The following is a 15,321-nucleotide window of genomic DNA, read 5'->3' on the forward strand; positions in this document are numbered from 1 at the left end:
ATCTTCAAGATATTCCTATAAAACCAGCTTAATTGTTCCCTTCAAAGGAAGGCCACTCATTCTAGGTAAGCAGGACCAGTGGCCACATCCTGGAAAGGATTTATGCTCTGAATCAATTCCATGAGAGTTAAAGAAACTTAGTACTTAAATCTTTCTAAATTTGGCCAAAGATTTTACACTGTCAGTTTATTTGTTGAAATTTCAAACAAAGATAATGAACCAGAGGTCAACACACAGTTATGTACAAGTAAAAGAAAACGTACTTCAATTTTTGCAAAGCAATGTGTGACATATGATACCTATCTCCAACTCCTGTAATGATAGCAAAGAAATACTAATCAGGTACTTGGATTTCCTATATTAAGTATTAGTAAAAAGCAGAGGGAACTTAAGAGTGGAAAGCAATTAACCAAAATCTTTGTCTACAAACGAGTACTTACTTTAACACCAGAAGACAACTGCTGACCACGGGAACTGTCAGCTTAAAAAAAACAACCCCAAAACCCCAAACCCTCCCAACAGCTCTTGCAAAATGACATCCCCTCTGTTCCTCCTAGTGCTACTAACTCCCTATTAGCTTAGAAAAAAGAAATTCCCTTAAAGCACTGCAGTCAGCCACATAGCTTTCATTAAAAGTCCTTGCTGGTATCAGCAAACATTTACTTCATTAGACAGGTTTGGCAAGAAAAGGTCCACAAAGTGTTTCTCCCTCTTTCAGTACCTAGAGCTACTATTAATAAAACAGCACCAAGTAACACCTTCCTGTAACAAGCAAACAGGACTATAGCTCACCAAAGCAGAACCATCATTAAATGCAAGTTATTAATTACATTGCAATGGCATGCAGAAACTAATTATGGAACCGAGTTAGACACTATGAACAGATACAAGAGAAAGCTTGTCTACACCATACAACACTGAGCAAGACACACAAACCAGGTCTGAACAAACTGGACTGTCTTCCCAAGGCTGCCCAGCACTGCAGACACTAGCAGATCTCCTGGGAAATACATTGCTTTGGCAAGAAAATACTGAGTTTGGGCTATTCAGACCATAATCAAGAAGATGTATTAGTTCTCATTCCTAACTTGCCCTCCAGTACAGCCCTACACTGTGCAGTATAGACACCAAGAGGCAGTTTTCCCAGCAAGCTTATTTAATTGCTATATATTGAGTCCTTTTCTGGGAATGGAGGATTTAGCAGAGAATTCTAGTAGCAAACTTGAACACAATGCAGTTGGACAGTGACTTGTCAAAAATACAAATTTAAGAGACCATTTTCAAGAGAAATTGTTTTGTAATCATTGCTAAAAAAAGATACTTTTCCATTTATATTTTTTTCTACATCAGTGGCAGTACCTCGAGTAAAATGTGCTAAATGTTCACAGACTTAGATGATGCTATTCTAAAAGAACCTTCACACCTACTGCAATTCACTACTGTTTACACCCATACCACTTTACCTCTCTGCCAGTTAGGATGTGCCTTGCCAGTTTTACTTTTGCAAAATTCCCCTTTCCAATCGTTTTAAGGAGTCTGTAGTTTCCAATATGTGGCTGCTCATCTGCGCAGGAAGCTATAGAGTTCCTACAGCGAGCTCCAGAGCGCCCAGTTCGAGAGGAAACTTCCTGCCGTCCTTCTCCATGGGACGTGTGCTGCAATAAAAACATACACAGATTAAGGCTAAGAAATAAAGACAAAACACATCAATGATAACCATACAACATTCAAAAACATTAGCAACTCCTTTGAAGGCTTCTTCAAAGGATCCAACTCAAACTTCAGATTCACACTGAACTTTGTTCTGATGGGGGCAATAAAGAGGTTCCCAGTTCATAACACAATATCCATTTAATCACCTGGTAAAGACCAAGCGAAACACAACCTGAACTGCAGCAATAGTTGAGCAGTTTCAAGTAACTTACATGGACTGCCAAATCAGTTATGAAACATGGAGGTGTTTGATATTATTTCCCATTTGCATTACTGTGCCTAACTAGACCAGGAAAGCCTTTGGAAAGGAGACACGAACAAAGCTTTTCCAAAGTACACACAGTAAAACGTTCACCCATATTTGACAGTTTAATACTACTGATAAAATAATAAAAGGGGTTTTTTCTCTTACACTAGACTCCTATTCCTACAAAACCTCATGACTCAAAACACCCAGGACAGCCTGGAGAACAAGGGAAGAAATCTTACCTAATGTACAGAAACCTCAGATATTAATAGGCTGAGCACCAGTTACAGAGATCTGAGATACTGTCTGCAATCTGTTAAGTACCGTTCACTCAGTTTCTCTGAACAGCTATTAATTGTAAAAATGAATGGGTATATATATATATCATACCTATAATAGTCTTTATTTGTTAGATCACATGGTTAAGATAACAGTAAAGTATTCTTTCATTTCCTGACAGCCTGTTTATGAAAGAGCAGGTCCCTTCACGTTCTCAACTCATGGTTGAGGTCTATACACAAACTTCACTAATTCAAGTATTAGTTAGAAAAGCTCAGTAGTCTGCAAATGTGGAGCAAATGTCTGGCTACGCAGAAGATGACACACTAAATTCACGGTCATCCCAGAAATCCCCGATCTTGCTCTTCTACTACTACGCTTCCTGAAACCCAGCAGGGACAACCAAAAATCTGGCATACAGCAACACTCAGTCTGAAAATCCCTGTAGCATAAGGATGTGAGATCATAACTCAACAGCTAACAACCATGGTACAGGCACAAATGAACAAATCCATGCTTGCATGACACTTGGCAAGTTTCACACTCTATTTAATAACCTGATGTAACCTTGTGACCATATACTCTGGCATCTTAAGTTCCTTGGTTTGTTAATTTGAGTGCAACAGCTGTGATGAAATTATTTTTAAAAACACATTCATTTCATTTAATAAATACTACTGATAGAAGTCTATGGCAACTCTCGGAAAATTATTTCAACAGTTACTATTTAAGCCCTTACACACACACTGTGGTACATATAACGTTTTAGTATCAATCTGGCTTTAGCTTCTCCTTACTGCCTGGCTACTGCATTGTCACCAGATTTGTACTTTCCATATAGGTACTTAATTACTATGATCACATTACCCTTTAATAAGTTATATATATATATATATATATATTGAGCTCCCTAAACAGGCTGCTGTAAGAAAGATTAAAGACAAGGAAACATTTCTTATAGTTCTTTTCAGAACCCTCTCCTATTTTTCCAACATCTTTTTGTAGGGCTTATGCTAGAACTGGCCATGCCATACCCACAGCAGGTGCAGTAGGACTAAACACAGAGACTGCATCTTCTGTTCAACACTCCACTGATTTTACATGGACAGAAGTTGCCTTCTTGGCTATCTGTATCAGATGGCAGAAGGCCATCTGTATCTGACCACCCGACACTGAACCTAACTCTTTAAGAATTATTGCTTCCCATTCCCTTACCACACGTAATGACTTTCATTCCTGGTTCCTTACACACATGATCTCACATTTGGCTGAAGTGAAATGCAGAGTTTCCTTACATGCAGGTTACGTGTTCCCCATGATTGGCCCATCCTGCCCTATTTAATATTCTAGTAATCTTTATCCTAGTTTTCAGGAGCAGTAGTATACACTTCTTCCAAACCACTAATAACCAGCACAGGAACAAGAAGCACACCCGTAACAAGATCCAGTAAAAATTCAATGCTTGATAACAATTCATTGTTCTCAGTAATATCTCAAGACTGTAACAACTGGATAAATGTTTATCAATCAATAATTCTCAAGAGGAAGGTCAAGAGCAGTAACCCAGCTGAAAGAACTACTAAAGCCAGTGAAATCCTGTATCAACAGCTTCACTATTTTGCATGCCCTTAACACCAGCCTGGTGCTGGTTGTTCAGGCCATCTTATTTAAGCCTGTATGTACTGGCACAGCAATGCCTCTACACTTCCCTTAACTTTGACTTCTAACAAACCTTGCAGCACACAATGCAGAGAACTTCTCTGTCAGCTCCTTTGGTACCTTCTAGTGTCAAATTATTCAGACAACTAGAAAAAAGCAGCAACTGCTGATGCTAGATGCTAACATCTTCCTACATTGCTACCCCCCAGTGATCAGAGACCAGGATGTTCTGTACAGGGCCAAGAGGATATTTCTTGGATACATTAGAGGAAGGTTCACTTTTAGTTCAAGTATGGCATTGCAGGAATACAGCTGCACTACACCAAGTTGATAACCTACCTTGGAAAAATAAGCATATCAGGACTATTTAGACTATAGCTCTTTCACACTTGGGCATGTGGCACAGGCACACAAGCTGGCTTCAGCAAGAGCCAGCCTGCCTCCAAGCAGGGCTTATTTGCTTAGGCTCTCCAGCAGACAGATTCAACAAGTAGGTCGCTTTTGAACCACACAGCTGACCCCGAAAACAGAGTATCTGCATCGGTGCTGTCTTGTGCTTGAACTAATAAACTGTGTTAGACCTGAGCTAGCTTATGAGGAAGTTGAGATGTGGGCATCAGGTACCATGTATTCCCAAACAAGAGAACCTGTGTACAGGTTATTCAGAACTGATCTTACTCACATCCTACTTAGACAAACAATACCAGGTAAAAGAAAGACTCTGTTACACTAACAAATTCTATTCCACATAGTAAGCCACCCCAGTTAAAATACCTTGAGAGCTTCGCTGTCCTCTGTTGAGGAATGACTTCTTGTGTCCTGTAATTTTTTTCATGCTTTCTAGCTTTGCACTTAAAGGCAGGAATTAACAGCTGTGAATTTATTTGGACTAGCATTGATAAATTTAACACAATCTCCTTGTACGGAGGTTTGCAATTCTACCCTAACCCAGATTACTTCTTTTCAAGAATATGGCCTTTTTCAGCTGTGGTTTTTGAGTATCGAACTGTGTGTTCCTAAGCAGTTCAGTTCTCTCGAACTGACTTGCTCATAGACGTGTTTTGCTCTGTAGAAATCTGTCCATTTGCAACCATATCTAATTTGGACTTTATTTCACTTCATGTAAGTAAGTATATCAGCAGGTCCTTCTTCTGTCAAATACAAGATTATTGCATTGAACAGAACACAAGCTTTCTAAAAACTGCAGAAAACGGCTTCCAAGTTTCAACATGGATTTTCTTTTGCTCATGGAAATGAAGGAAGAGGACTTGGTAGCATACAGTACTAAAAAGCATAAACTCAAAACTGAGTAAAAGTGTTTCTCCCACCCAAATAATTTTCAAGAAGCCATGATAGGTAGATGGAAAGCTAAATGGTGTAGGCAAAAAGCAAAAATATAGATGGTCCAAGAAAAGTTCAAGTCACGCTTTGGCTTGTATAGCATTTGGCTGTATTCAGCTACTTCCCAGGGTAGCTTCCTCAGCAAACAGATTAACAGCTCCAATCTCAACCCAGAAAAACAGTAATAGCATCCTCTGCTCTCTAAATTGAGATGCAGGTCATTTGTCCTTTCCCAAGCAGACCCTCAACTCTGCAGATTTTGCCTCCCTCACCCCCTGGCCCCCAAAGACTCTGTTCAATTACAGGCTTCTTTCCCAGGTCCACATTTATATGGCTTCAGCAAGAATAGGGGTTTGTCTTAGAAACTTCAGATTTAAAACAAGCATGTGTTTATTTGTAGTAAGTTTCCATACATTGTGGTAGGTGAGTTGTATCTCCTGGCCACATGTTGTGTGTAAGGGTAACACTTCTTCATGACACTCACCATAGCTGAGGGATTCCCAAAATACCTGTCTTCATGCAAAGAAAGACCATTATACTGCAGATGGGGTGAAGCAAGGAGACTGGCTACTTCGTGCAGCTTCAGGCTAGCCAGTCACCATCTTTTAAAAGAAAAGTCTCCTGAAATCCACTCATGACAAGAAAGCACTTTCTTCCATATCTAGGCGTGCATCAGGTTCCATATCAAAATCTTTTGAACAGTTTAAAGGGGGTTTTTTTGTACATAGTAGGAGGCTTCCCTAAAAAACTATCCATTTTCAAGTCAACATGACAACCTCTCAAAAAAAAAAAAAAAAAGCATTCTCCTCCTCCCCCCAGCTCCACCCTGCTATTAATCAACCCAGAAGGGAATGGACTAAAACATCTCCATTTGTGAGAGACCTTACTGTGAGGGACTGAGCCTAAGACCAACTATATTTGGAACACAACGCAAAACCCACCTTTTCGCAAAAGCCTTCCCCCAATGATGAGCCGACATCCTTTCATAGCCAGATAATGATTAGCATGAAGAGAAAGAAAAAGAAAAGAAAAGAAAGTAAAAAGCAAATGAAGTATGAAGGTGCCAATAACTGAAATCTTTTTGGTAGATGTTAGCTTTATCCAGTATCTGTATGATTAGAGACATCTTAACATTCAGAGCATTAGAAATATGCAGGGCAGAGGATGGCTCGTATCAAAGTTCTTATACTGCTTAAGAAGGTGCCAACAGCTGAGAAAAACCTGGAAGAGACAGAATCTGATATCCGTTCGAAGAGCTGAAAAACATTAAGAAATTAAAATGCCCAAGACCTGCAAAAATCCATGTTTATTTACAGTAAGTAGGAAGCTTTCTTTCTAAAACAGGGAGGACAAACGGTATCAACATTTTTTTTTAAAGCATTTATTTTATACAATAGTGAAAACTACCTTCTCATCAGCCAAATGAACTAATAAAATGTAATCTTACAAAAGTCTCTAGGAATGTTTATTACCTTAGCTGTTACCTCATCTTTGCATGAAATAGTACAAAGTGATACTATAGAATTTCTTGGAAAGCTGTCAGACCAGTAACAGTCATGATAGCCTCATTCAATTCAGCATTTTTAATTGTAATAAAAAAATTGTACTTAAGCCTATCCCTTACAATGTTAATAATCTAAACATTCCAGGACATGATGAACACTTGAGACACTAAATTGCTTCATCACCCAAACTTGGGCACACAACATATAAATACATGGTAATTTCTGGCTGCACACTCCCCACCAGCTCTCTTATTTATAGAAAAACTTAACAGGAAACATAGGTTTTTAAAACACAAAAATATTTTAAATGAAACATGTGAAGACAAATTTCACTGCAGCCTTTCCTAACAATGTGTTCTATTTTATTTCCCATTTATCGTTAACATCTTTAAGAACATACAGACTGCTAAGTACTACTCAGGGTAAGAGAAAAAAGGTTAGCCCTACGGATATTCACAGACATAGCATCTTATTGCGCAGATATATCCGTGAAACAGCACAGCAGGGCATCCTGCGACTGCTGACGAAGGAATTCTACTGGAAAGTCAAAACACAGACTTACATTTCTGGCAACCACCAAGAGGTGTCACAGCAAACACTCAACCAGAATTGTCTATATACCAGTTACTGCTCTGGGAATCCCTAAGTCATCATATATTATAGAAACATTACATTATTTTCCTATACTATAAAACAGACAACTCCAGGTGAAGATGTCTTGTACTTGTCCTGATTTTACTTCCATCCTACCACTGCCCAGGGCATAAATCAGGACATGGAGCAAGGTAGATTTTGTCAGACTCAGTATGCCCATGACGATGTTTGCGTAACCAATTCTTTGGTTCCAGCACATATAATTAAAAGGCAGTTTTTAGACTAGCTTGCTACATAATCAATCTTAAGGGTGAACAGTCATGGCTTCCACCTCATGAAATTTTAAACACCGTCCTACAAAGGAAAATGCTATCCAATGTGGTACTAAAGTTATCAATCCATGAAGGCAGACTTATTCACTGAAGTGTGCTACAGCTCTACCATTATGAATGCTGCAATCGAGTGGAACAACTGAGAGGGTCAGAACTCAGCAAGGGAGACAAACAAACCTTCTAGAAATACATTATAGCTGGTAAAGGAGAGAACACACTAATGTGGATGCTTCCATTGTCAAAAGCTGAAGAATTCACTGTGCAATTCTCAGCCTACCATAGTACTCATTCACTTAACTGGTATGACACTTCATGAAAATGAGTGGCTAGTTTAATTAGGTCATATTTGTCAAACAACCAGTTTAAAGGGAGAACCTGAAGGGTAAATACAATCTTTAGCACACACAGGCTATACCTCTTGACATACATTCCTAATTCTCCCTAACCTCAGCGGGGAGGGCGAAATAAAGGAAAAAAACAGGAGTAACAGTCAGGACAAGGCTGCTACAGCTCAAACCAAGCAGAGCAATGCAACTCCCTACACTGGGCAGCCTGATGGAGGCAGACACCAGAGTGGGAAAGTGCCAAGAGCAAAGCACTAACAGCCTTCAGCGAAGGGAAGAGGCTCCTCTTCGTAGACATACAGGGTCTGACTCAGGAGTCCTTTCCACGTATAACCACTACAGCCTCTGCTGATGTATTTGACTTCATTTGGTTCATACTCTATACAGCATACGAAAGAGAGTGAATCTGTAATTCCATGATTAGCACTGAACAACACAACACTGAAGAAATCCTGCTTATATAATCAAAAAGATAAGTCTGGTGCCGGTTAGAAAAGCTTTTTAAAAGCTCTTTTGTTGCTTCACATTATCAAGATCTGACATTCATCATATCTTTCCAGCCAAAGTTTCTTTACTGCTGATTAAAATGGATATTTATTGACATCAGCCTGGGGAATAATAGCTGAAGAGCCAACCATATTCTATTCTTCATCAACAATACTGCCAACTAAGTTGTTTCCAGAATCATCACTGCCAGTAATTACATGCTAAACAAAAAAAAAAAAAAAAAAAAACCACCCTCACAGTTGGTTTTCAAAGACCACATTGAGCTTGCAGATAGAAAACTTTGTTTAGGCTTTAACCCTGCAGGAACAAATTTTATTTGAAAGTTAATTTTTGTTTATACGTATATATACACACACACGGAGTTCAACAAGTTGCTGCTTTACGGGCCAAGAATTCTTCTTAACCCAAGGATTTCATCCAGAAGACTGACTGGAGCGTTATCACAGGCATACTGCGTACCTTTCAGGTTTATGTTTTAAGAGGACTAAGCATCTATTTGTCATACATTCTAAAGATTTTTAGTGGCAGATGATCTCCACACTAAGCAGAGCCAACCTTGATACGCCATGAGCCTAAAAAAAAAGTGACCTCCATTTTTGATCTGGCTGACATCCATGAGGCAGCATTACTTGACTGTGAAGAGGAAGAAGTTGCAGACACATGCTACTTATATATCATATGAAATGGAGATCTGGAGAGACAAATGCCTCCACTCTTAGAATTCCTTTGACTTGAGTCACCTGAGACATGTAGTCAACAGGAATTGTCCGCTTACATCAACACGAGTGCATCTTTTGACTAGAATCAAAATGGAGAACCGAGCAGGTAAGGATATTAGGCGAGTGGATAAGAAAGCCTAGGAAGAAGTCTACGAAGTTTAGTGTACTAAACCCCATATTTCCTCTTGTTTATTTTCTTTCAATAATTTCTGTAGCTGTGTTCTGGTTTTCAGACCGCTACTTCCAAGGCCACAATTTAAGTCACATCCACTGGTGCTAATAAAATACATGAACTAAGTCTGATTTTTTTAACAACTTTTAGAGTAAGGTCCTATAGATTAGTTTTTCCGAGTTACTGAAATAATGTAAAAAGGGGGAAAAAAAATTGGAAGTTCGTTTCCAGGAGCAAAACAACATGATTTGTGAAAGGTACACCACTGCAGTTATGTATCTCTGTTCATAATTGTGGCACAACTCAAGTTATCTTAGCCCTAGGGTGCTGTGCTACAACTGGCTTAAATCAAACTAAAACTAAAACAGTAAGAAGCATTTCTAGCCTTCCCCACCTGAACTGGACATTCCCATCCTCTCCTCTGTGTCAGTATTTGCAGCCACACAGAATGGGGATAAACCCACTTTTCTTAAGCCTTCATTTTAGTCAGATCAGAGAGCCGACCAGACTTGTCATACAGCCCTGCAGTAATTAGTGCCAGCATAAACCACAGGTGGGAAGATGCAGTCAAGGCTGACGCCCCCAGCAGCCTCCTATCAGTTTGAGCTGACAGTGAAACCAAATGATTAAACATACGGCACAGGCGGTTTAGCAGAGCTGAAGAATGAAACTTCTCACTTCAAAATGTGAAAATACTAGCAGTCGGTGACTCGCAATGTCGCACAACCTAATCAGGTATTTTTTGAGTACAAACACAGTACCAGACCTATCAGGCATCCCCAGGCAGTGAGAAACACACAAAAAGCATTTTCCTGCTCTGTGAAAGTTTGGAATTAAAAAATACATCCCAGATGAATACCTAAAAGATATTTTATTTCTAGTTATTTTGCCACCTTCACCTAATTCAAACCAGAACATTTATGACAACTGGTGAAAAATATGGAAGAACGTATATGGTCCCTGTAGGAAAAAAAATATACCAGAACTCTTGGCCACAGGCATACTTTCCTCCTCAGCCCCTTCTTTAAAAGAAAAAACACTGCCCCCCCCCCCCCCAAAAGAAACCACCACAGGATTTCACGCTATGGAAGAAAGCATTCTGATTACAGATCTATTTGTAATAGGAGAAGACTGATAAATAATATATAGAATAATGCGAGCTTGCATACTGTCTGCAAATGCTCTAATGCATTTCATAGCTAATTGGTAATAAACCAAGACATACTGCACTAACCTTCACAGTACCTTAGAAGTAAATTTTTGAATGTAACCCTGCCTTTACTAAACCTTTTTAAATTAAAAAAAATTAAATGAGATACTTTTGCTGCACAGAATCCTTTTGTATGGGCTTGTACAAGCACAGTTGCCATCACACTGGTATTTTTCAATAGCAAATTTTTCACATTAGGCACAGTCATGGAGATAAAGAGTATATTAAATTACTTAAATTTTTAATTCAGATTGGCCTGCAGTACCAACACATTCAAAACAGTTACCTTTTTTCCCCAAAACCCCACAGCTGTGCAATGAACAGAGGTTCAAATTAAACTGTTTCTTTTCTATTTCATGTTCTTAAAAAATCTACCAACCTCCATAACACCTGTATTTCCTTGTTTCTATCTACAGTTTGCTATCATCTTCCCACTCTTTGGGATTTTTTTTTAATGAACATTTGTCCTACTCCCCACAATCCTGTTCCTTCTGCTCCTATTTCTTTGTCGCTGGTTGTCCTCCATCCTGCCATATGCACATTCCTCTGTGCTGCCTCTTATCTTTTGTTTTCCACCATCTACCTTTCCTATTGTATTTCCACACTCTTTCCTCCTCCACCTTCTCTCTCTTCCTCCTCATCACTAGTAAAACAGGTTTACTCATTCTTCCGTCACCTAAAGGTCCTTCCTCTGTGTCTACCCTGTCTCCCAGTTTTGGATGAAAGCGTTCTCTGCTGACTCTGTTGCTTTTTCTCCCACATGCAGGACATAATTCTGAGGAAAACAGAAAAGATCTGATCCTCTCATTCAATTCTGTCCCCTAAACAGCTGGCAGCCATTGCTGCACAAGACATGGCCAGAGAGGAGCTGCTCTACCTTTGCGATGAGAAGCCAGCTCATCGCAGGCCAACAGCCAGCTTCCAACTGTCCAAGTGTGAAGTTCCTGTGATCACAGATCATCTGGGATGCCTTTCTTCTCAAAACCAGGTGACTCGGAGCCAAATTCTTTAATCTCAAAGGCACTAAAGGCTTGATAGCTGTGAGTGGCTTTTGGGGAAAGTCACTGTTACAGTATTTCCACTTCAGCAGTACATGTCTTGATAAGAAGTGGTATACACTGCCTTTAAAAAAAAAATAAAAATCAAGTCCTGACAATTAGACCCTGTCTATTCAACAGGAGTTGCCAACCACTGAACATGGTTAACTGCAAGCACAGACAATGATAATTTACGTTCACCGTCATTCTGGAGGCTAACTTCATTTTCAAACTGCAAGTATAGGCATGGATAAGCTATGATCAGCACGCTTCAACCAGATTCAACACCAGCCAAGCCTTTGTCAGCAGTGGTAACCTTCCAAGCAGACAGAAGTCATTAAGGGGGTCCACAACCATGGCCCAAAGGCTAGCTGACTACCTTGGCACCTCTTAATCCTCTTCCCACCTGAGCTTCAAAGAGTCCTATGAATATTAACTAATTAGACTTCTTTTATGTGAAGGAGAATCAAGGGCTCAATTTACCTGCCAACACAATACATCCAGCTTTGCGGTGGAAGAAAAGTCAGCTGAAGTATTAAAATCGTCACATTTGGTATTAAAAAAAGAGACCTGGCATTCACAGCTGTAGGGCTAAGTCAGACAGACTAAATGTCAGATTTAAATTTAGTTTTAAGCAAGGCTAAACAGAATGTATTTTGGTGAATTTCTAGATAGCTGATAGCGAGAATATCAGAGACAGCTACTTGAAGCATACAGTATTGTACTGGGAGGTTGGTTCAATGGATTTGGCAAGTACTCGGGTTAATCATTCCCTGTCAATATCGCTACCTACAGGTATTTCTGTGGTCACCAGACCAGATTACAGCAGTTGAAAAATATGCCTTAATCTAAACCCAAGGCAATTCATCTGCAAGCAAGACAATCCATCTATGTTAATTATGAAGATTACTAAAGAGAAGTCTTAGACCAATATTTTAAAGTGAGAACAAGGTGCGTTAAGTGGAAGACATGTAAAAATCCAAGTGCTAGAACACACAGCTTGTGAATAATGTATTTCCTCGAGCACATACCAAGTTTTTCCACCGTTAAGTTATCCATAGTAGAGTTTGAATTAATTACATTAGAGAACCTGATTACATTAGAGAACACTTTCTAAAATTATTTACTGGGTGGCCTCCACACACATACATGGAGCTTGAAAACCTCAGTCAGGTTTGCTTATAGACTAAAACAATTATCCAAATAAACTTTGTAAAGTATTTTGTAGAGTATGCTACAACTTCAACTCTCCCCATGGCATAGGAAGAGCCGCATAATATTTTAATTATTTTCTTCCACAAGGCAGGAAGCTCATTGAGATTTTACAACCAAATATGCTTAGTTGGCTTTTTGCTCAATACAGCCCTTAGCCTGCAGGTTGCATCTAGTGCTAAAACAAATAAAGATCACAGAAGTTAGAAGTGCCTATTATGTCAATAAAATCTAAATCCCCAGTAATTCAGTAATTGTTCCATGCAGCATGTTTTCTAATGCTTTGTCTGGTCTTGTTTTAAACAATGGGGCTACCATCACTTTTCTTGGACTATTTACGGTCTGGAACAATCCAACAATTTTTCCTGATCTTTAACCAAAGTTTCCACTTTTTTTGCCAGTCCAAAACATAAGCAGTCCTCTCAAAAAAAAAAAGCCTCCTTTGTCAAGCTTAGCATCTGTCTTCTAAAGAATATCAGATAGCCTTCACAGAAAGCTGAATACAAAGTTTGCTGATCAACTCATTTTAGACTACAGTGAGTGACAACTCCCTTCTGTTTATCATTTGGGGACATGTCAGAGCCTATGCAGAAAAATGGTTAGACAGGATACACTGGGATCAAGTTTTAAGTTAAATACAGTTCCTATCTGCAGAAAGGGAGTCTCCTACTAAGCTTTGTTTGTGGCTATCTGCTCATGTGGTAGGACTACTATTATTTTTTCTTTCTTTCTTCCTTTAGCATGCAACCTGTGCAATTGTTAATACAGCGTTTGACTCAATCCTGTAAATAAAATGTCAACTCCTAAACCCTGGCTTTGTTAAGAAGAAGGAAAAAAAAAGGAGAGGGAGGAAGGAGGGAACAGGCTCCTTTATCTGTAAGATAATTCCAATAAAGAAACCCTTTTAATGTCATCTGAACAGGTGACTAGTGTAACAGCGTCATTATCGTCGAGAACCCTGCAAATTAAGCAGGGAAGAGGCCTATTATCTAGGTCACCTAGCCCACCACTACCAAAGCTGAATTAGTCTTATCTGTTTACCAGAGCTTTATTAGGCTGCTTTTAGCAGTAAGTTTGCATACTAGGAGAAGACAGCAAGCCACCAGGACCCCCCTCCCCATCGCGGATCCTCTCTTCCCCGTTACCAACATAACAAACCCGGTCCTCGCCACCGAGAGATACTCGAATAAAGCGTTAGAGAGCGACACCGGGCTTGGGGGAGGGATGCCCGCAAACGCTACTAAACAGGCGAACCGTGCTGTGGGGGGAGTTAAAAAAATAATTAAAGTAAATCGGTAATTTGGGAGTAGTACAAGCGGCAAGAGGTTAATGACAGCCCTCCGCAGGGCGATGCCCCCCCCGGCTGGCCGGGGCCCGGCGTCCCCAGAGCCAGCGGCGCCGGGGGAGGGTGCGCGGGCCGGTCCCCCCGCGGCCGGCGGTACTCACGTTCTCGGTGTCGCGCTCGTTCACCGTGGGCAATGGAGTCCGAGTGGACATTTTACTTCACTCGGGCGGCCGCGCTGCCCGCGACGGCGGCGCGCACACACACACACACGGGCCCCCGGGCCGGGCTGCGCGTCTGCTCGGAGATGGTGGTCGCAGGGAGCCACCATGAAGGACGAGGTGGCTGGCGGGGGGGCGGCGTCGCGTCGGTGCCCCCCACCCTCCGGCGGCGCCCCACGCCCGAGCTAGATCCCCCTCAGGGAGCGGAGCGGCCTCGCCCCCTCCGAGTCCTCCGGGCTCATCCCTACAGCCAGGCCGGGGTCCGCGGGGGTCAGCAGCGGGGAGGGGGCCGCCTCATCAAGCGGGGAGGGATGGAGCCGGGAGGAGGGAGGCGGCGAGGGAGCGGCTCCGGGAGGGGGAAACGCCGGGCGGGCGGGCAGGAGGGAGGAGGAGGAGGAGGCAGCGGGGCGCCGCGCAGCCCGGCTCCTTCTCGCCGGCCCCTCTCCCCTGCAGCCAGGGCACGACGGCTAGCGCAGGCCCGCCGCCGAGAGGGGCTCCCCTCTCCTTCCCCCGCCGCGGCCCCGCTTCACCGGGCCGCCGCTCGCATCCCGGCGCGCCTCTACCCGCCCGCCTCAGGCTCCGAGAAGGCCGGCAACCCCGCGGGCCGCGGCCGGGCTGGGGAAGCTGGTTGCCCGCCCGACGCTCGCCTGCCTGCCCCCCGCCCCTCCGCCGCTCCCGGACGAGCCAAGATGGCCGCCCGGCTTCCTCCGCGCCGAGCCCAGCTCCGACATGAACCGGAAGGGCCCGCCCCCCCCCCGCCCGGCCGCGCCGGGGAGGCCGGCGCCGGCGGCTTGTTGCTAGGGGCCGGGCCGGGGCGGGGCGGGGGCGCCGGCCGCGGCGGCGGGCGGGGGGGGGCCGGCAGCGGCCCTTCGTCGTGTGGCGGCCCTCCCCCGACTCCCCGCCCCGTCCTCCGGGGATCGGTCAGCGGGAGCCCTGCCCGTCCCCGG

General features: G+C 42.4%; 1 protein-coding gene across 13 annotated transcripts in view; it reads right to left on the reverse strand.

Moving 5' to 3' along the window:
* MARK3 (microtubule affinity regulating kinase 3) overlaps positions 1–15,071 on the reverse strand; it is a 64,350-nt gene extending 49,279 nt beyond the window's left edge. For 4 of the 13 annotated variants that reach the window (XM_075029763.1, XM_075029764.1, XM_075029762.1 and 1 more), the window contains exons 1-3: positions 14,318–15,071; positions 6,181–6,219; positions 1,464–1,655 (exon numbers count right to left, since the gene is read on the reverse strand). In XM_075029763.1, coding sequence (XP_074885864.1) covers positions 1,464–1,655; positions 6,181–6,219; positions 14,318–14,368 — 282 coding nt within the window. In that variant the 5' untranslated portion in view covers positions 14,369–15,071. Of the gene's footprint in view, positions 1–1,463; positions 1,656–6,180; positions 6,220–11,499; positions 11,539–14,317 lie in introns of those variants that run through there. The other 9 variants (XM_075029768.1, XM_075029767.1, XM_075029765.1 and 6 more) reach the window with 5 other exon arrangements.
* Between the last annotated feature and the right edge of the window lie 250 nt (positions 15,072–15,321).

The sequence above is a fragment of the Buteo buteo genome, chromosome 6 (assembly GCF_964188355.1).
Source record: "Buteo buteo chromosome 6, bButBut1.hap1.1, whole genome shotgun sequence".
Lineage (NCBI taxonomy): Eukaryota > Metazoa > Chordata > Aves > Accipitriformes > Accipitridae > Buteo > Buteo buteo.